General features: G+C 41.9%; 1 protein-coding gene and 1 long non-coding RNA gene across 3 annotated transcripts in view; one reads left to right on the forward strand and one right to left on the reverse strand.

Annotated features, from left to right (window-relative positions):
* LCP1 (lymphocyte cytosolic protein 1) overlaps positions 1-10,860 on the forward strand; it is a 50,596-nt gene extending 39,736 nt beyond the window's left edge. For both annotated transcript variants that reach the window (XM_051778703.1, XM_051778702.1), the window contains exons 8-16: positions 480-622; positions 1,828-1,923; positions 2,417-2,612; positions 3,302-3,380; positions 3,568-3,682; positions 4,523-4,656; positions 5,650-5,773; positions 7,858-7,982; positions 9,397-10,860. In XM_051778703.1, the coding sequence (XP_051634663.1) occupies positions 480-622; positions 1,828-1,923; positions 2,417-2,612; positions 3,302-3,380; positions 3,568-3,682; positions 4,523-4,656; positions 5,650-5,773; positions 7,858-7,982; positions 9,397-9,529 (1,145 nt within the window). In that variant the 3' untranslated portion in view covers positions 9,530-10,860. The remainder of the gene's footprint in view (positions 1-479; positions 623-1,827; positions 1,924-2,416; positions 2,613-3,301; positions 3,381-3,567; positions 3,683-4,522; positions 4,657-5,649; positions 5,774-7,857; positions 7,983-9,396) is intronic.
* On the reverse strand, positions 445-18,046 carry LOC127467146 (uncharacterized). The gene is made up of 3 exons (XR_007902987.1): positions 17,857-18,046; positions 16,050-16,125; positions 445-571 (listed from the first exon to the last, which is right to left on the reverse strand). It is a non-coding gene; the product is annotated as an uncharacterized LOC127467146 (long non-coding RNA).

Below are 18,046 nucleotides of genomic sequence, written 5' to 3' on the forward strand. Positions count from 1 at the left end.
AGGACCTGTTGTGATACATAAGGGATAGTGGTTTTAAACAAAAGAGGGTAGATTTAGACTAGCTATAAGGAAGACATTTTTTGTGATAAAGGTGGTCAGACACTGGCCTAGGTTGCTCCATCTAGGTGGTAGATGTCCCATCCCCCAAAACATTCAAGGTCAGGTCATATAGGGCTTTGAGCAAACTGATTTAGTTGAAGATTTCCCTTCTCATAGGTAGTTCTTAGACCACACTGAAATTGTCTTCCACTTCTACATGATCCACTACTAGATACACAAATAACAGCCTTTTTCTCATTTTATTGATGAGACCCTTTTTCTGTTTATGTCCTCTGTCATGCTAACACACCTTGAATTTTGGCAACACTTTGGCCACTCACCTTTAGAGAGAAAACAGCCATACATTCTCCTCAGAAAGTATTCACATTATTATTTTTTTCTTGGTTTGTTTGTTGTTTTTTTTTCCCATCCCTGCTTAGCCTTAATCGCTCTTCTGAGAGAAGGAGAGAGCTTGGAGGATCTGATGAAGTTGTCTCCAGAGGACCTGCTGCTGAGGTGGGCAAACTATCATCTGGAAAATGCAGGATGCAACAAAGTCAACAACTTCAGCTCAGACATCAAGGTATGAGAAACACTGACCAACAACAGCAAAACAGCAGCTCCCACCCAAATTTCTGTCTTCCACACAGGGATTGAACACTGAAACAATCCAAGCAGCTGAGACTGCTTTGCTGAAGACATGGAGCTGGGTGCATAGAATGTTTTTAGTGGGGTTTACCTTTCCACTCACTAGTATTCCTCCATGTCCCAACCTCTTAGTCAGTCATCACTGTCAGCCCCAGCACACCAAATGCCTGGGAAAGGAATGGCTGCTGTCTCTGGACAGGGCATATGGACTCTACCACTGTATTTTCAGTTTCTTGCCTCTATTGCTTTCCTCCTTCCTAAATTTCCTTAAGTGACTCTTGACCTGACTTTGGTTTGGAAAAGCCTGAACCTTACTCAAATATGTAACTAGATGTAGAGGAAGGGGATGGGGCTCTTCCAATTCCCCCACTTGGTCTTTCCTTCAGTATGGCACCTGGGTTACACACTCCTCTGCCCCAACCTTTGCTGTAGCCCTGAATGCACGTAATCTACTTTATATTTTGAATAACATTAGTTGAGTTAGTTAGTCAAGTCCCTAGCCATTAACAGGTAGCTTTATTTTCAGTTCTTTGAGCTATTTTTGAAGTGAGTTAATATTTTCCACGTGTGGAAGCAACGTTATACTTCACAGAAGATTAAAGACACAACATATTAAATTCTTGTCTTGTTCCTGCCCTTTTTCCTGAAAAATGCTGATACTGTTGTTAGTTTTAACTTTTGTCCTTGAAAACTATGCTTTCTCTTCCATAACTGTTCAAGCATTGCTTAGAAATCCTCTTTAAACATCTGCTTTCTCCTTCTGCATTTTCTTCTCTTAAATGCTCAGCAGCCTGACTTCTACAACATTATAAAGGTATGCATTTTGTTATCTCTAATTTTATGTTCAGATTAAGTAAATTCTAACATCTCTTTGTTGTTGCTGTCCTTTTTGTAAGTGCAGTACACAGGATTTTGTATTGTGTGTTGAACATTCTGCAGCACATGGGCTTAGGGAAGAAATAGATCTGGCAAACACAGCATAAAGTAGGAATTGCTAAGTGCTTCCAGCTTAATTAATTTAATTATGTAGCCCAATGATCGATGTAATAAAAATGAAGCATTGTTCAGGGAAGTACTGGCATGCAGAGGCTTAGCTTTAGATGTAATTTTTCTTCCCTTTAATTTCTCTGTTTGTCACAGGACTCAAGAGCTTATTACCATTTGCTGAACCAAGTTGCCCCCAAGGGAGATGAAGAAGGCATTCCAGCTATTACTATTGACATGTCAGGATTAAGGGTAAGATGAGATAAGTTTAGAGTAAATGCCGATATTTTCTGTCTGTTACTTGCATTGCTGGTCAACATAGGGTTGCACTGGGATGTCGGAACAAGTAAATCCTTTTTAGCATTGCAAAATGATCTTGTATTTCAGAAATCAAAGCTTTCAAAAAATTAAATTATGTGTTTCGACTTTTGTTAGATATTATCTCTAAAACTTTAGCCACACTGATAAACTACTACCATGTAACAAGTGTATTTAAGTAAATTTATTTGGGAATTTCATAAAACCATCACATCTTGTATGGAATACAACTTGAAAGCAATATGGTGAGATGGTCGAATTATAGACAAAGCCCATTTGAAAACACAAACTTGCCATTAGTAGAAGTGGGAAAGGGAATAGCTTTGACAGTTCCACATCTAGATCCACACATGGAGATCCCAGGTGGGTCTTGGATGCAGTGCCAGGCAGTGAGGTGAGGCTGATGCCCTGCTTTGTGCCAGCACAGGAGAAGGACGATGTCCAGCGAGCGGAGTGCATGCTGCAGCAGGCGGAGCGCCTGGGCTGCCGGCAGTTCGTCACTGCCACTGATGTCGTCCGGGGGAACCCCAAGCTAAATCTGGCCTTCATCGCCAACTTGTTCAACAAATACCCTGCCCTGCATAAGCCAGAGAACCAGGACATTGACTGGAGCTCCATTGAAGGTCAGGAAAACGCAAATAAAAGATGCTTCTGGCCACCCGTGCCACAGTATCCCCATCTTTGAACTGATGATACATCAACCTAATCTTATGTCCTTCAGACATATATTCACTGCCCTGTTAGCACAGGCAGCCTTTGGAAACAGAGGCTGTCCTTTACCTGCTTTTAGTTTCTTGTAATCTGGGGCTCTGTTCTGTGGATAACACACGCTTAAAGACAAAAAGGTTTTTGGGATGTCTGAACCAGTACGGACTACTGAGCATGCTTTTAGTTGAAATCAGAGTTGATCTGGCATTCTGTTATTTGAGGATATAAATTAAAAATCAGATCTTGCATAAACCTGCTGCCTACTTGCTCTGGACTGGGGTCAGGAGCATCATTGTACGGATCATTTGCTGAGCTTCAGGTCCTTCTTTCTCAGACTCACAGTGAAACTGTTCATGCTGGGGCAGAGGCCGTTCTTGATTTCTTGAAGGCATTTAAAGGCCAATCTGGCAAAACCCTATAATATATAGGCCATGAAGAAATATTGCATGGTGTACCATGCTTTCTTATTTCACATGTCAACCAGTGTCTCCTTTTGTTATTTCAGCACACTGTAAATTCAGAGTTAGTGTTTCTTCACAAGACACTTATTTTACTGGATTGTTTTGTTTTCCAGGCTTGTTGATTGATGTATCTCTTGTTTTAGGTGAGACAAGGGAAGAGAGGACGTTCAGGAACTGGATGAATTCCCTGGGCGTTAATCCACGTGTAAATCACTTATATAGGTAAGACAAGGTATTACATTTCCTTCAGATGATAAACACAGCCAGAAATTGCTTACAAAATATATATACAGAATATATGCTGCTTTTTGTTTTTTTAGGAAACTAAGTTTACCTCTACTAAGTTTAGTTGTGTTTCCTTTCTCTGTTCTTTAGACAATAATGTTTCTTTTTCTGTTGTTGCTTTCAGTGACCTGTCAGATGCCTTGGTTATCTTCCAGCTCTATGAAAAGATCAAAGTGCCAGTAGACTGGAACAGAGTGAACAAACCACCATATCCTAAACTGGGTGGCAACATGAAGAAGGTAAAAAAACCTGGAATAGATCCAGTAGTGATGCCTTGTCCTTAGAGAATGTCTATAGTTTCAAACAACAGTGTGGATATTCATGTTGCTCTCCAGTGCCAACTACAGCACATTAAATGATTTTTTTGTCTAGTTAGTGATTAATTTTTCATCCTGAAAAATAAACATACATTCAACTCGCTCTGTTGACAGGTGAAAAATATTTGTAAAGTAAAAAGACTTGACAACTTCTGCATAATTCTTTAAAATCTGTATTTGCAGACCACTTTTGCTACTATTTTAAGCACCAATTATAATGTGTCTACACCAAGAGACACGTGGCACCAGCTTAATTGCAGCTGTCTGGATCACTGCCCTCCACATCAAATGAAGAGAGTGATGATAAGCATTCTTGACCAAATGCATCAAGAACCAATCACACAGCTGCTGCTAAATGCAAAGCTTTTTTGCAACTATCTGGATGAATAATTTCATCCAGTTAGACCAGAGCAATCTACTGACCTAAAATATCAACTGGGACACTAACTCTGTCTCAGTGCAATGCCATGACGCTGGAGGTACCTATGAGCCAAAAATTTTTATTTTCCGGGATAGTCTACTTTTCAGGCCCTGGTGACAAAGAATAACATTTCTGTCAATGTTAACTGTTTACCATGGTATTTTTGGGGTGGAACTGCCTGCTAGTAGTCAAGCAGCCATATTATCACAGAGTCCCAAAGTTTCTGTTTGCCCAGGAAGATCTAGGCTGAGTGATCCAAGGAATTTAAAGTAACAGTATCTTGTCTTCTTTTTTTTTTTCCTATGTTTTTGAACCACACCAATTGACTGTGCCATCAACAGCTTGAAAACTGCAACTATGCAGTGGAACTGGGAAAGAATCAAGCCAAATTTTCCCTTGTTGGCATTGCTGGGCAAGATCTCAATGAAGGAAACCGTACACTCACCCTGGCCTTGATCTGGCAGTTGATGAGAAGGTATGTCAGTCAGCCACAAACTTCAGAGCATTTTGGTATACTCAGTTTGCATTGTAATAGTTTCCTGATGCTATCTCTGAGAAGGCTCAACAGGCTACATCTTTCTCACTCCTCTGTTTGCACTTAAATACAAAGGCAGAATTCCTAGCTAGGATTGCATCCTAGTTAGGGATACGATCAGAAAGCGTGTCTTGTGGGCAAGGCCATTACAGTCAGCACATGCAGAAGATTATTATCGTCACTACCTGTATAACATAAATAAATGTTCATTGCATGGAAGAGAGGAAAAGAAGTTGAAAGGTCTCAATATCAGGGAATGGGGAGAATGTATTGGAAACAAGGAAATGATGCAGAAGTTGTGTAACCTGCTGTCTGAAGTGGGTACAACTCAGTAGCTCTCCCCATTTTAACGGAAATCTCTATGTGTGTACGTTTGTGTGTTTAAGAGCTCTGTAACTGCTGTAAAGAGACCCAGTTAGGAACTGAATACAGACTAAATTCAGACTATAGAGAAAGGTACAGGTTTATCAGGCAGGTACTTAAACTAGAAATGTTGTGATTATTTACCATCAAATTTACCAACAAATTTACCATCAAATCCAAGGTGTATGCTCACATATAAGAAAAATATTCCAGGCTTATTTTTATGCAGAAGGTGAGCAGAATGATTCCCTTTTGTTCCTGAAGTCAGTGATTATTTTTTCAGCACTATGAAAATGAGTCACACTGAGATCCATTAAGAGGGACCTTCTAGGAATTTTGAGTATCAAAAACTTTTAACACTTCCAAAACAGTGATTAAGGAATTGGGGATGAATTAGATTTACTAGATTAATTATTATGTTATAAATCATATGCACGGCGAGTGTGTGGGAGGCAGAGGAATATCAGGTCAAAGAGGACTTTTGGGGTGATCCCAGTCGATCTGCGCACATACAGGACAGTTCTGAGGTTACGGCAAACTTTGAGAAAAGATCCTGGCTTCCCTTTTAAGGTACACCCTGAATATCCTTGAAGACATTGGTGGCGGAGAAAAGGTCAATGATGAAATCATTGTCAGCTGGGTCAATGAAACACTGACCGCAGCTGGGAAGGATTCAACCATCTCCAGTTTCAAGGTACAGTTTTTTGTTAGAAGTCTCTGCTTAGGAATCTCTTATTCAGTGTGTTTGTGTGTATGTTATATACATTGCCTGTATATACGTGTATGTGTACATATACATGCACACTCTACCTTATGATACAACTAACTACATAGTTCGAGTATTCCCTTTTAAAAGCATGTTCAAATATACAGATTTTATCCAAGGGGCTTTAATGTGAAAAGGTAATAAAAATATGATATGAACATAATAGAAAACACCTTGAATTCCAGTTTGACATGGGACATCAAAGTATGAAGCCAGGAATGATGACTGGAATTAAGCAAGAAATGCTGTGCTGTTGATTATAAGTCAACAACAATTACAAATAACAGTATTAAAATGAACAATAGCAATACATTTATAATCTGGTACTACTGTTCAGGGGTACCTTACCCTATTTTGCAAGGTACCATACAAACACAGAGATGGACCAATTCTAGAGAGCTCCCAATTCTGCTAACAAATCTATGATGCTTCCCAAGCTAGGGGACACTCAGTGGATATAAATCAGCAGTTTGCACCAGGCGAGAACAGATCCATAAAACTTCATGTAAAGAGTTCAGAAATTACCCAGCTGGCCCCCCTCGCACCTCCCATCAGTAGATGTGTACCAATGTCCTCTCCCTGTAGGAAGCAAATTCACTAGCCTCGCACCTCATCTTTTGATTTAATGGCACTGTATGCTGTGACAGGGTGACCTGGTTAATGGATGAGGGGAGGGCTGTGGATGTTGTCTACATGGACTTTGGTAAAGCCTTTGACACAGTTTTCCACTGCATTCTCCTGGAGAAACTGGCTGCTCATGGCATGGATGTTCCCTGGGTAAAAACCTGACTGGATGGCCGGGTCCAGAGAGTGGTGGTGAATGGAGTTACATCCAGCTGGTGGCTGCTCACTAGAGGGGTTCCCCAAGGCTCACTATTGGGGCTGATCCTGTTTAACATATTTATTGAAGGTCTGGACAGGGGGATCAAGTGCATCCTCAGTTAGTTTTTAGAGGACACCAAGTTGGGTGGGAGTGAGCATCTGCTGAAGGGGAGGAAGGCTCTGTGGAGGGACCTGGACAGGCTGAATCGACGGACCAAGGCCAATTGTATGAGGTTTAACAAGACCAAGTGCTGAGTCCTGAAGTTTGGCCACAATAACCCCATACAGGGCTACAGGCTGGGGGAAGAGTGGCTGGAAAGCCGCCCAGTGGAAAAGGACCTGGGAGTGCTGGTCAACAGCCATGAGCCAGCAGCGTGCCCAGGTTGCCAAGAAGGCCAATGGCACACTGGCCTGTATCAGGAAAAATGTGGCCATCAGGATCAGGGAAAGTGATTGTCCCTCTGTACTTGGCCACACTTAGAATTCTGTGTTCTGTTTTGGGCCCCTCACTACAAGAAAGACATTGAGGTGCTGGAGTGTGTCCAGAGAAGGGCAACAAAGCTGGGGATGGGCCTGGAGCACAAGAGAGGCTTATGAGGAGGGGCTGGAGGAGCTGGGGAGTGTTTAGCTTGGGGAAAAGGAGGGTGAGGGGAGACATTATTGATCTCTACAACTACCTGAAAGGAGGTTGTAGTCAGGTGGGGGTCTCTTCTTCCAGGTTATGAGTGACAGGATGAGAAGAAATGGTCTCAAGTTTGGAAATGGCCACGGGAGGTTTAGATTGGATGTCAGGGGAAATTTCTTCCCTGAAAGGGTTGTCCAGGCTTAGAACAGGTTGCCCAGGGAAGTGGTTGAGTCACCATCCTTAGAGGATTTAAAAGACATGCAGATGTGATGCTTAGGGACATGATTTAGTGGTGGATTTGGAAGTGCTAGGTTAAGGGTGGACTTGATGATCTTAAAAGTCTTTTCCAACCTAAACAATTCTATGATGTCTCATTCATTGGGTAAAAAACGATCCTTGAAAGAGTTCCTAGTCTGCCTTAGATAAAAAATCATTCTAAGCAGTCCTTTGTGAAGATCTAAATGGTATTTCACTGAACTGTCCATTGTTCTTGAGTCTAGACTCTGACTTTGTGGAATATTTGTCATCCACTTCTCACATCTAATTTTATTTTTCATGTATACAGGATAGCAAAATCAGCACCAGCATGCCAGTCCTGGATCTCATTGATGCCATTCAACCAGGATCGATCAAGTATGACCTCTTGAAAACAGAGGACCTGAATGATGAGGAGAAACTAAATAATGCTAAGTATGTTTGTGCCAAGTGACACTTAACATGAGTTACCTGCCCAGGCTTGCCTAACTCTGTCTTTGAAAACTGCTCTTCTGTCATTCCCATCTGGCACAACCTCAACTGAGAGATACCACCAGAGTTAGAAGCATGAAGGCTAGGAATTAGGTAGTAAAAAGACTATCAATGGAAATGAAATGTGTAATGTAGTTCCTGCTTTATAAATCCCTTGAAGGAATTAAAGTCACTTGGCTTCACAGGCTTCTATTTTCTCATATTAAATTTAAAATTCTTTCAGAGATCAGGGAACAATGCCAACAATAGTGAGCCATGGAAAACAGTGATTAGAGGTCATGATAGCTCTTTAGGCACATACAGGTGGAATAAAGGTATATTTAAGAGAGAAGGGGGAGGACAAGATTCATGCCTGAAAAACCGATTCTGTGGATGCAGATATTGATTTTTTTTCCCCTGAATGCAAATGATTTCCTAGCATAGAGTCAATTCTGGGGGCATCTCCCTTTCCTTTCAGAGTTACACAGATCACCTCCTGGTCTGATCATCAGTTTAACTTCTCTTTTTCTATATGGTAACTACAAAAGAGAAAAAGATGACTGTAAGGCAATCAGAGCTGCCATCATTTTTTGGAAGACTTCTCCCACTCTTGTTTTTCCCTTCCATTTCCTACCATCTGTTCTCTTTCTTTCCTTGTAATACTATGTGTGCTTTTCTCCGTTCTTATTCATTCTTCTGCTGCTCTTTTCCTTATTTCTCACTCCCATCCCCCTCACCCTCCAAATGTTTCTCTGCATTATGGGGAGAATTTCACAAATGTATGTGCTTTGAAGTAGGAAGAACCTAGGATTTTCTAGCTTTTTAAATGAAAAATAGAAGAGACAAACCCATTGGAGAACAGACAGTACCTGTGCATCAGTGCACTCTGAGCAGGGAGATGGAAATGTCAACTTGCACATTCTGGGTATGACTGAAATAGAAGTCCCTGAATATTGATTTCCAACAACACTGATCTCCACTGACATCAGCCTTCTGCTTCCATCCTTGCAAGCTTGTTTATGCACAAAGACTGAGTCTCAGGGATTGAGGAGGAGCAAGACCAGAATGGCTGGTTATGAGGATAATCTTTCAAGGGAAGGGAGACTAAATGTTTCATACCAGAATTTGATCTACAGTCTCCCATCCTGTGGGTAATCAGTGCTCTTACCATCAGGAAATCACTCTACCTTTTACTAGAAATGTAGTTCTTTATGAGCCTGTCTCATACATTCCTGTAGAAAAGTTTAACTTTGGTGAATCAGTAAAACCCACTCTGGTATTGATCATGTAAAACACTTAACAGAGGGGAAAATTAATGCTACTGCACTAATTTATGTTTTTGTTTTTTCCTTATTTTTTTTTCACCCCTGAAATGCAGATATGCCATCTCTATGGCAAGAAAAATTGGAGCAAGAGTCTATGCCCTTCCAGAAGACTTGGTTGAAGTAAAACCCAAAATGGTCATGACAGTCTTTGCTTGCCTTATGGGAAAAGGCATGAAGAAAGTTTAAAGCACAAAAGACTTTTACTGGTGCCTGTTATTCATCCTTTAGATTCCCTCAAACTGGATGCTCTTCTCTGTATCAAAGAAATTGCAGGGTGCTCATGCTTTTAAGGCATGAATGTTACACATCGTTCCAGATTATACAGAAGTTGTGTATTCACGTGTATCCAGGAAATATTTTGATTTGAACAGTAATATGTGCTTGATTTCTTTGCCTTATTTTCCACTTTGCTAGATATAACCATTTCATATTCCTGAATAAGCTTTCAATACTTTCAATTTTATTAATGGATACCAGGGTTTTCTGTCAGAGGTCACCTGGAGATCTTTGTCTTGGGAGGTACAGACAGCTTTTAGGACTATGAAATGTTATATGCTGCTTCTGCCTGAAAATATCGTCATGCTTTTCATAGCATTTCTGCCATACTTACCTTCCGTTTGCACCTGGGATAACTCAAGGAGTTTCCCCAAGCCAATTCAAATATTAGTGACTATATTTTTGAATAGTAGGATCCTCTTCGGAAATTCTTTTGTAAAGAGAGAAGTATTTGGTGTCTGCAACGTGTTGCTGCTACGTGAACTGAGCAGTACTTTTCCCTGCAAGTTATGCCTCTGCTGTCAGTGGCATGACTCACAGATTACATTACTGCTCATGGAAAAAAACATACTGAAGCCTGGACCTCCAAACTCTGGAACCTTTGCAAGAAACATTCTCCAAAGGATAATTCATTTTTATGTCATAACATACTTAAAACAGAAACAGATTGCAAAGTATGGTAGAAATGAAAACCATGATAAAGAAACTAAGGGAATGTACTCAGTTGGTAGCAATACTGTAAGAAGTGAACCAAAGGAACGCAGAATGATATATTTATGTAGCCAATAAAAATTAAACTCTGTTAACTTCACAGACTTGCACTCAAAGGGCTGCGGCTCTGATTCAGGAGAGCATTTAAATCTGCGCTTGCATATGAAACAAATACTAAAATGCTTCCCTGAACCCAGGCTGGGATCCTCAATGGGGCTAAATCAGCTTAGCTTTGTGGCTAACAAAGCACTGTCAACTTGTCTCAGATGAGGACCTAGCCGTGTCTATAGATAGTCAGCGGGATATTTGCACTGAATCTCTTCCTTGGCATGAGACATTTACTGTTCTGGCCTCTATGTGGATTTTACTGTGGTGAAATGCAGAAGGAGGGAACTTTGCCTTAATGCAATCCCGTTGACACAGTCTCAGCTCTCTCCCTATCCCCCTCCCTCTCCTCCAGCCCTTCAGAATTGCCTTAATAAAAAACCAATATTCAGTGATATGAGAAGTCTCTCCAAATAAAATGTTCTTTAAAGCCAAATGTGTAGTCTTTGCTTTAAGTAGTGCATGTGCTAATTGGGAAGTGTGTATCATATAGCTGAAACAGGGAGAGATTTAAAAATAATCTGTGGGCTCGCTAAGGATATGTCTTCTGTATTATGTATTGTTATCAAACCCACAGATTGCACAGAGTGGGAAAAATTATTTCCTAGGCTATTTCTGAACATGCCACTCTGAGACACTGCCAAAGGTGGGATATTGTGCTGGCTGGACCTGCAGTATGATTTTCCCCATTTGGCACCATCTCCATCATCCTCTTCCTTTGCTCATGTACCGATAAACTTCTTTAAGCATTCTGCAATGCAAATATGTTGCTTTGTTTCTGCAGTGATGGCCAAATCCTGTTCCTGATCGGATCTGACTGCCCTGTTCCTCTTATGAGCCCACGTATTTAATACAGGGTAGGAAAGGTACAGTATCCTAAGACCATCCTGTCCAGTCACAATATAAAGGAGGAGAACATCTTAAGTATTATACGATGGAGATATCACCCCAGCTTATTGCCCAGAGAGGGGGAGTTATCTATGGCCCCTACGCCACTCCTCCTGTTTTCAGAGATAGGACCTGCTGTTGCCAGAGAAGAGGGGTGGCACTGAAAAAGCAGCTGTTCTCCTCTTATGATTGACTAGGGAGCCCTGCAGAGGAACACCAGAGAAAGGAAAGTGTAAGCAGAACCTGTGACTGCAGCAATTCTCTTGGGTGGGATGACCATGTGTTTCATGTGTGTTGCATACATGTGTGTATGTTTGCAAATTGAAGAGGCCATTTTGGCTTGATAGATGGTATAGATCTGAAAGGACCAGGTAATCTTGCCTGAAGACAGCGCTGCTCTGCATTCCCTAGTCAGGGAGATGGTCTCACTCCAGACTCAGGGGCAGTCATGAAAGATGAAGGAGTTGACAGATGGGAAACAACAGCAGTGCCAGGGTGAGAGGGGTGGCTTTTCTGTTGATCTCAAATGAATGGAGTCACTTGCTATACTCAGAGAGTAGAAGGGATTTTTAGGTATTTTCCACACCAGCCCTTAGCAACTGCGGTTTCGCATAGGGGGAGGATTTTTAGAGGAGCCTGCTGAGAGAGGCAGAGAAAGGAGGCTTTCACACATCGTGCATTTCCACTAGGCAAGATCATAGAATCATAGAATCAGCTGGGTTGGAAAGGACCTCTGAGATCATCAAGTCCAACCCTTGATCCAACACTGCTGTGGTTACTAGACCATGGCACTAAGTGCCACATCCAGTCTCATCTTAAAAACCTCCAGGACGGAGAATCCACCACTTCTCTGGGCAGCCCATTCCAATGCCTGATTACCCTCTCTGTGAAGAATTTCTTCCTAATATCCAACCTAAACTTCCCCTGGCAGAGCTTAAGACGTAAGACTCTGTAGGACCTCAGGGGCCCTGGAGATTGAAAGCTGACTCTAGCTCAGTCTCTGGAGAGGGGCCAGGTGATGTACACTCTTATTTGAAGAATGATTTGTGAAAGAGGCTGTTTTTACTCCTCCTTAGTATCCTAGCACCGGAGCCGGGCACCTGCCACAGAGCTCTCCCCTTATCTAGTCCCCTGTCTCCAGGCTGCTTTTGGGAGCACTATCTTTGAGCTCCAACGTGCAGCTCTGCAGCAGCGCTGAGAGCCCCGGCACAAGCCCTGGCCCAGTGCAGCAGGGAGAGCTAACCACGAGATGGCACTCACTCTATATGGAGTTTCGGAAACTGGCATGCATGAGCTCTGACAATGGGCTCCTCTGAGAATAGAGAAAAAATTGGATACTTAACCTAGGCAAAACGCCAGCACCTGTCAGTGTGCAAAAGGGAGTAAGTGCTGTTGGCAGGGATACTATAGTAAATGCCTTGCCATTTCTTCATCCCTATCCCTGGAATCTCTCTTGAAAAACGGATCTGTCATGACCCCAAGGGTATGGGGCTGCATTCTGGTACAGGAGTGTAAATATTCTCACTTTTCAGTGCATCCCTATTAAATTGGGTATTCTTGTTTATTTGATGGATTTGAGGTTTTGCTTTTGTGAAGCGGTAACATCAGCCAGTAACAAAGCTCCCAGCAGATGCTGAAGGGGTTAAGCCTATGACAAGCATCACCAAAAAAACCCACCAGGATCTGGACTTTTTTTCTGTTGCTTTTCTCCAACTTTCTCCATCACTCTTAGAGAAAGCAGCTGCCTTTGGGATTCATTCCCAAATCAAGCTGGCTTTGTAAGCACTTCCATTATTGATCTTCACTGCACAATTAATCATAATTTTCAATGCTTCAAAAAGGCTTAGACATTCATAGAAATAAAAATAAAGCATCAGCAGTTAGACTAAAAAACATGAGGGCAATCAATGCACATGCTTCAGGGTACAGTCTGATCACCAGATGGACTCAGAAGGAAATATCCCCCCATAGTGTAGTAAAGTATAATTAGGTGCATGATGAGGATTTTACACCTTCTTGTAAATCACCTATCCTAGCTAGAAATCATCTGTTCTGGCCTTGGGAAGGGGTCAGCAAGCAGTATGGCTGGCTGCTGTGTGCTCTTGTACAGGTAAAGATATGTTTCTACTTCCTCCAGAGTTGGAACTGAACTAAAAGCCCAACCTGACACTCATCCTTCTAAGTGCAGCCTAATTCTGTTGCAAGCCTAATCACAAACTTCAGGTCCTGGTGTTCATTGCTGCTTAACTGACCAGCAGCTTTGATCTGGCTTCTGTTTGGAAAATAGGACCCAGTCTCTGGCAGACGGCTGCAAAAAGTACATGAGCAGCACTGGTCCTACAGCAACTATTCAGCTACTGCTGCTTTCAGTTCGATGGAGAAATGGATACTTGTGCCTCTGATCTTGAAAACCCATGTGTTGAGTTGCTAACATGACTCTCCAGCTCTCTATCTTCTGCTACTTCTGGCATCCTCCTCCACCATCTGAAGAACAGTCTTGACAAGAATTTGGGAGCATTTTTCTTCAGGCTGCTCAGCCACATAAGTCCAGTGCTTTTCAGGCAAGTGGATAGGGCAAGCAGCAGAGATTAGCACCACTGCTGAATGCCCGGCTCTCATTGCATGCTGTGTTGAGCAACACTGGAGCTAAAACTTATCCACAAACCTAAGAAGCAGTTCATTAAGTAGGATACGAAACAGAGGAGCTCTGTTTTCTTCCTAATATTCAGGTGACATCTGTGGACTTTGTACAGCTTAGTGTGAGAAAACTCTGAATTAGGACCAGCATCACTTAAAAAATGTTCTCATTTTGTTTATAATTTTTGTTAGTCAGCACTCAGTGTCAGTTCTCTTCTGCCATCAGGAAAACTGTGCCATTCTCCTGACAATTCATTTGCTGCTCTGAAAGTAACACACAGCTTTTAGTTTTCACTGAGTAAAATGACTATATTTTTTTAAGCGCTGTATTTCATTGAACCTTATTTACTTTTTGTGCCCTTATAACATTTCAAAGGCAACAGTGCTTCACAGGAAACCTAATTTGTTCCGAGGATGCAAACTACTATTACTGATTCATGATAAATTGTCCAAAGCTGAGAAAGGTCAGAATTCACACAGACCATGTGTTCAAAGGTAATGCTATGTCTTAAATTTGTGAAAAGAGCAGAAATCTACATAACCAGTCATGCATAGGTACACTCAACTCCTTCAGGACAGGCACTCATTTACTGCACTTGTTAAGGATCTAAAGGATTACAGCAATGAAAATCTGTAAATGCACAAAGCATGGAGAGAAACCCCACACATCCACTCGGGAAATCTCCTAGCAGGCGAGTGACAAGCATGGTGCTGCTTTGATTCCAGTAGGCAGAAAAGCAGTGTCCTGTTGCCAAGCACCTTTGGCAGCCTATGAAGTTGTCCTGGTTCTTCACTGCAGTTAAGCAAACAGACACCTCAGAGCATGTGTTGGTCTGTCACTAAGGTGGGGACGTATCTTCTGGCCAGCCCCTCAGCAGTGTGCCCTCCCTTGATTTTGCAGCCCTGGAGCAGAACACCCTGCATGTCTGAGAGGCAGTGGATAAACCTTAGGAGCATCAACCTCTACATGCCTTCTCCTCAAGACCTGTGTTTGCTTGCATGTTAGTGAAACTGTCCTGTGGTTAAGTAACGTGACAGTGAAAGGCTCAATCAGCCACAGCAGTGAAAAGTAATAGAGATCTCTGAGGAGGGATGCAGGTCCTGCCGTACCTCCACTGCTTGCTGTGTTGTCAAATCACATTTGACATAAGGGAAATGTGGCCTCAGTGTCCCATAATGCTTCTAAAACCCACACGGGGTAATGCTGCCCATGTCGTGATCAGACCTTGCAAAATATCTCTAGTAACTTCCCAACTTTGCTGTTGGAGCCAGATTCTAGAAATATAGGTTCTGCTAATTTTAGAGGTTGTGAACTGTACTAACGGGACCTGGACTGTCAAAATGCCTCCTTGGCTTGTCAAGCTTTAGAACATGTGGAAACAACCTACTAATACAGGTTCAGCCACTGCCTGCCAGCACTCACTCAGGGACAAGAAATCTGTTTCCTCCCAGGTTAACCCATAATTTTCTAGCACACGTAGCATGTGATTTTTATATTTGAGAATAACGTGAGGGAGAAATGCCAGAACCATAGAAATTCAGACATAGTCCAGATTTTCCCCTCCTGGTGGTTTCATAGGCTGCAAAATTGTTTCCTGAATGAAATGACAGAGGTTGGTGACATTGGCCATATATGTAAATGATCACAGTGTCCTACAGAGATTAATTGGTTCATGAATAAAGATGAGGAGCCGAGGTGTGCAGGGACAAATCATTTATCAATTATATGCCTTGGAAGACTGAAAGATGATGCAGCCTTAACGGCTGAATGGGTTTGAAAGGGGGACTTGTAAATTGAGTTCTAATTCTGTTCTGCTGCATTCATAATAAAGAGCTGTTACACTAATTGCATCTTTGTGTGGTTCATGAGCAACAGCACTCAGCTGCCTCACACAGTAAGCAACAGAGATCAGAGTTTAGTTAGACTTTAGTCATCTTATGCTTTATGTGGGAGGGATGCTAACTGGTTACCTTTGGCCTCATCAGTAATGATAACACACAAAAAAAGGCAAGGGACTATAAATGGTTTTCAGATTATTTTGCTTTTAAATCTGAATTTAAAGAAGCAAGAAGGACAGCACAGACTCACTTGGCTTCTGTGTTCTGCTTCAGTCCCATGGATGCATCAGCATGATTACCCATCCCTGAAAGGACTCCCTGATCAGCTGGAAACAAGAGGATTCTGGAGGATCAAAACAATAACAGACCATTCTAATCCCAAACAAGGAAAAGGATCTGAGGGATGTGACTGCTGATAACAGCTGACCTCCCCTCCTTCTACCCCTTCTGTATGCTTGTTAACAGGTTTACTATGACAAAGAGACAGCAGCAACCTAGCATGTGCTTTAGCACACGCTGAAATACAGACTCAGATCTGAAAATCTTGATGCAGGATGAGACTTGTTATTTAAAATCTTGCTGCTGGAAACTGTGCAAGCCCCAGGATCAAAGAAGATAGCCACATTTAGGTCCTGGTTGAGTTTAAAGGAAATCCTGTGATGCTTAGTTGCTGAAAACCAAAGGTGCCACTAACGGGAATCACTGAGATTACTCAATGGCAGTGCTCCAACTGCCTGAGACCATCTGGCTGCAGCAGTTCAAGAAGTTTCTGCTTTATATGTTTCACATGACAGCTTTCTGGGCTCTGGTGCTCTTTCGCCAGAAAGAGCAGCTGCAGGAGCCCAGAATGACAGCCAGGCACAGCCCAGCATCTCAGCATATGCTGATGCGGAGGGTGCTTGAGCAATGATAGATATCCTGGCTTAGCAGGGACACAGGTGCCTGGCCTTCTGCTGCCACCTTTTTGAGCACTGACATCTTAAGCCACCACAAAAAGATGTGCCAGAGCCTGGTCTGGTATGCTGTGTCCAGGGGACACTGGTGTTACATGTGAATGTGCAGAGGGAGAGGAGAGACAGCATTCAACCAAAAGAGTGAAAAAATCTCTTTAGAATTGCTTTTCAAGAGTGATTATATTTTAAAAAACAATATAATAATGGCATCGGAAGGCTACATATACTGCCAGTCCTAATTCCCAGATGCATAATTTCAACCAAGAAATCAAGAGAATACTTTGTTTACTATCTGCTCTGAAAGCTAAGACCTGCTCATCCTTTTTAAATAAAAGCCTATGCACTTCCCAAAGCTACACTAAAAGTTAACAGAAACCAACACAAATGGAACCGTTTCCCATTACTGCAAGGCTTCTGGTCACACCTGCTGTGGTAACACTTGCAAGCACCAGGCCAGCATAGCCCATGGTCTACCCAGTGGAGAAGGAATAATTAATCCCTGTGCAGGAAAACCTTTGAACTCAGACAGAATTTTTGATCAAGCAGCTCTTCACCAGGGAATGCTGACTCAGCAGAAGCAAAAGGGGTTCCTAGAAAGGATCAGTTTTGATGAATTTCCTGACTAGAGAAAAATAAATTTGTTCAAGAAAGGAAGATTTTAAATCTTCTCAAATTCAACTAAAATCTCCTCTTGCAAGAGTTTCTAAATTCAATCTTATTTCCTCCAGGTCTTAAAAAATAGAGCATTGAAATGCAAGTTAGTTTACAATAAAATTATTTTAAAAGCCTTGGAAAAATTCAAACAACAGTTGAAATTATCAAAATGAAATGGTTTTTTAACTCAATTGTTTTTATAGTTGTCCTTCACAGTCTTTTTTAAGACTGCATTTTTCTTGCCAGAAATACTTCCCAAGTTCTCAGAAAGTCTTGAAGGCTATTATTACCTACTGCTGCAGGTAGAGCAAGTAAATCTTAATTTATCACTTTGCTAGCCTGGAACATTGCATATTGCTTATGACCATAATAAGGACCTGAAGTGTTCAAGCTAAGGGAGGGAGATAGACAGAATCTATGGGATACACTGGAACAAATACAGCCTCCTACCTCCAAGTGAGTCACTCCAGTTCCTGTGGCCATGAATAAGACCAGATGCTTCATTACTCTCTGAGATGTCTACAAGAGGTCACAGATGAATTGCTCCCAAAAAATTCCCATTTCTCTGCAGTGTCTATATAAGCAGCACTAAAATGGCTTGCTCAGGTGTAGTAATCTGTAGGGGGAAGGGCTAATGATA

Source organism: Manacus candei, unplaced genomic scaffold, assembly GCF_025592945.1.
Source record: "Manacus candei isolate 608988 ecotype Guabito, Panama unplaced genomic scaffold, ASM2559294v1 h1tg000014l, whole genome shotgun sequence".
NCBI classification, from domain to species: Eukaryota; Metazoa; Chordata; class Aves; order Passeriformes; family Pipridae; genus Manacus; species Manacus candei.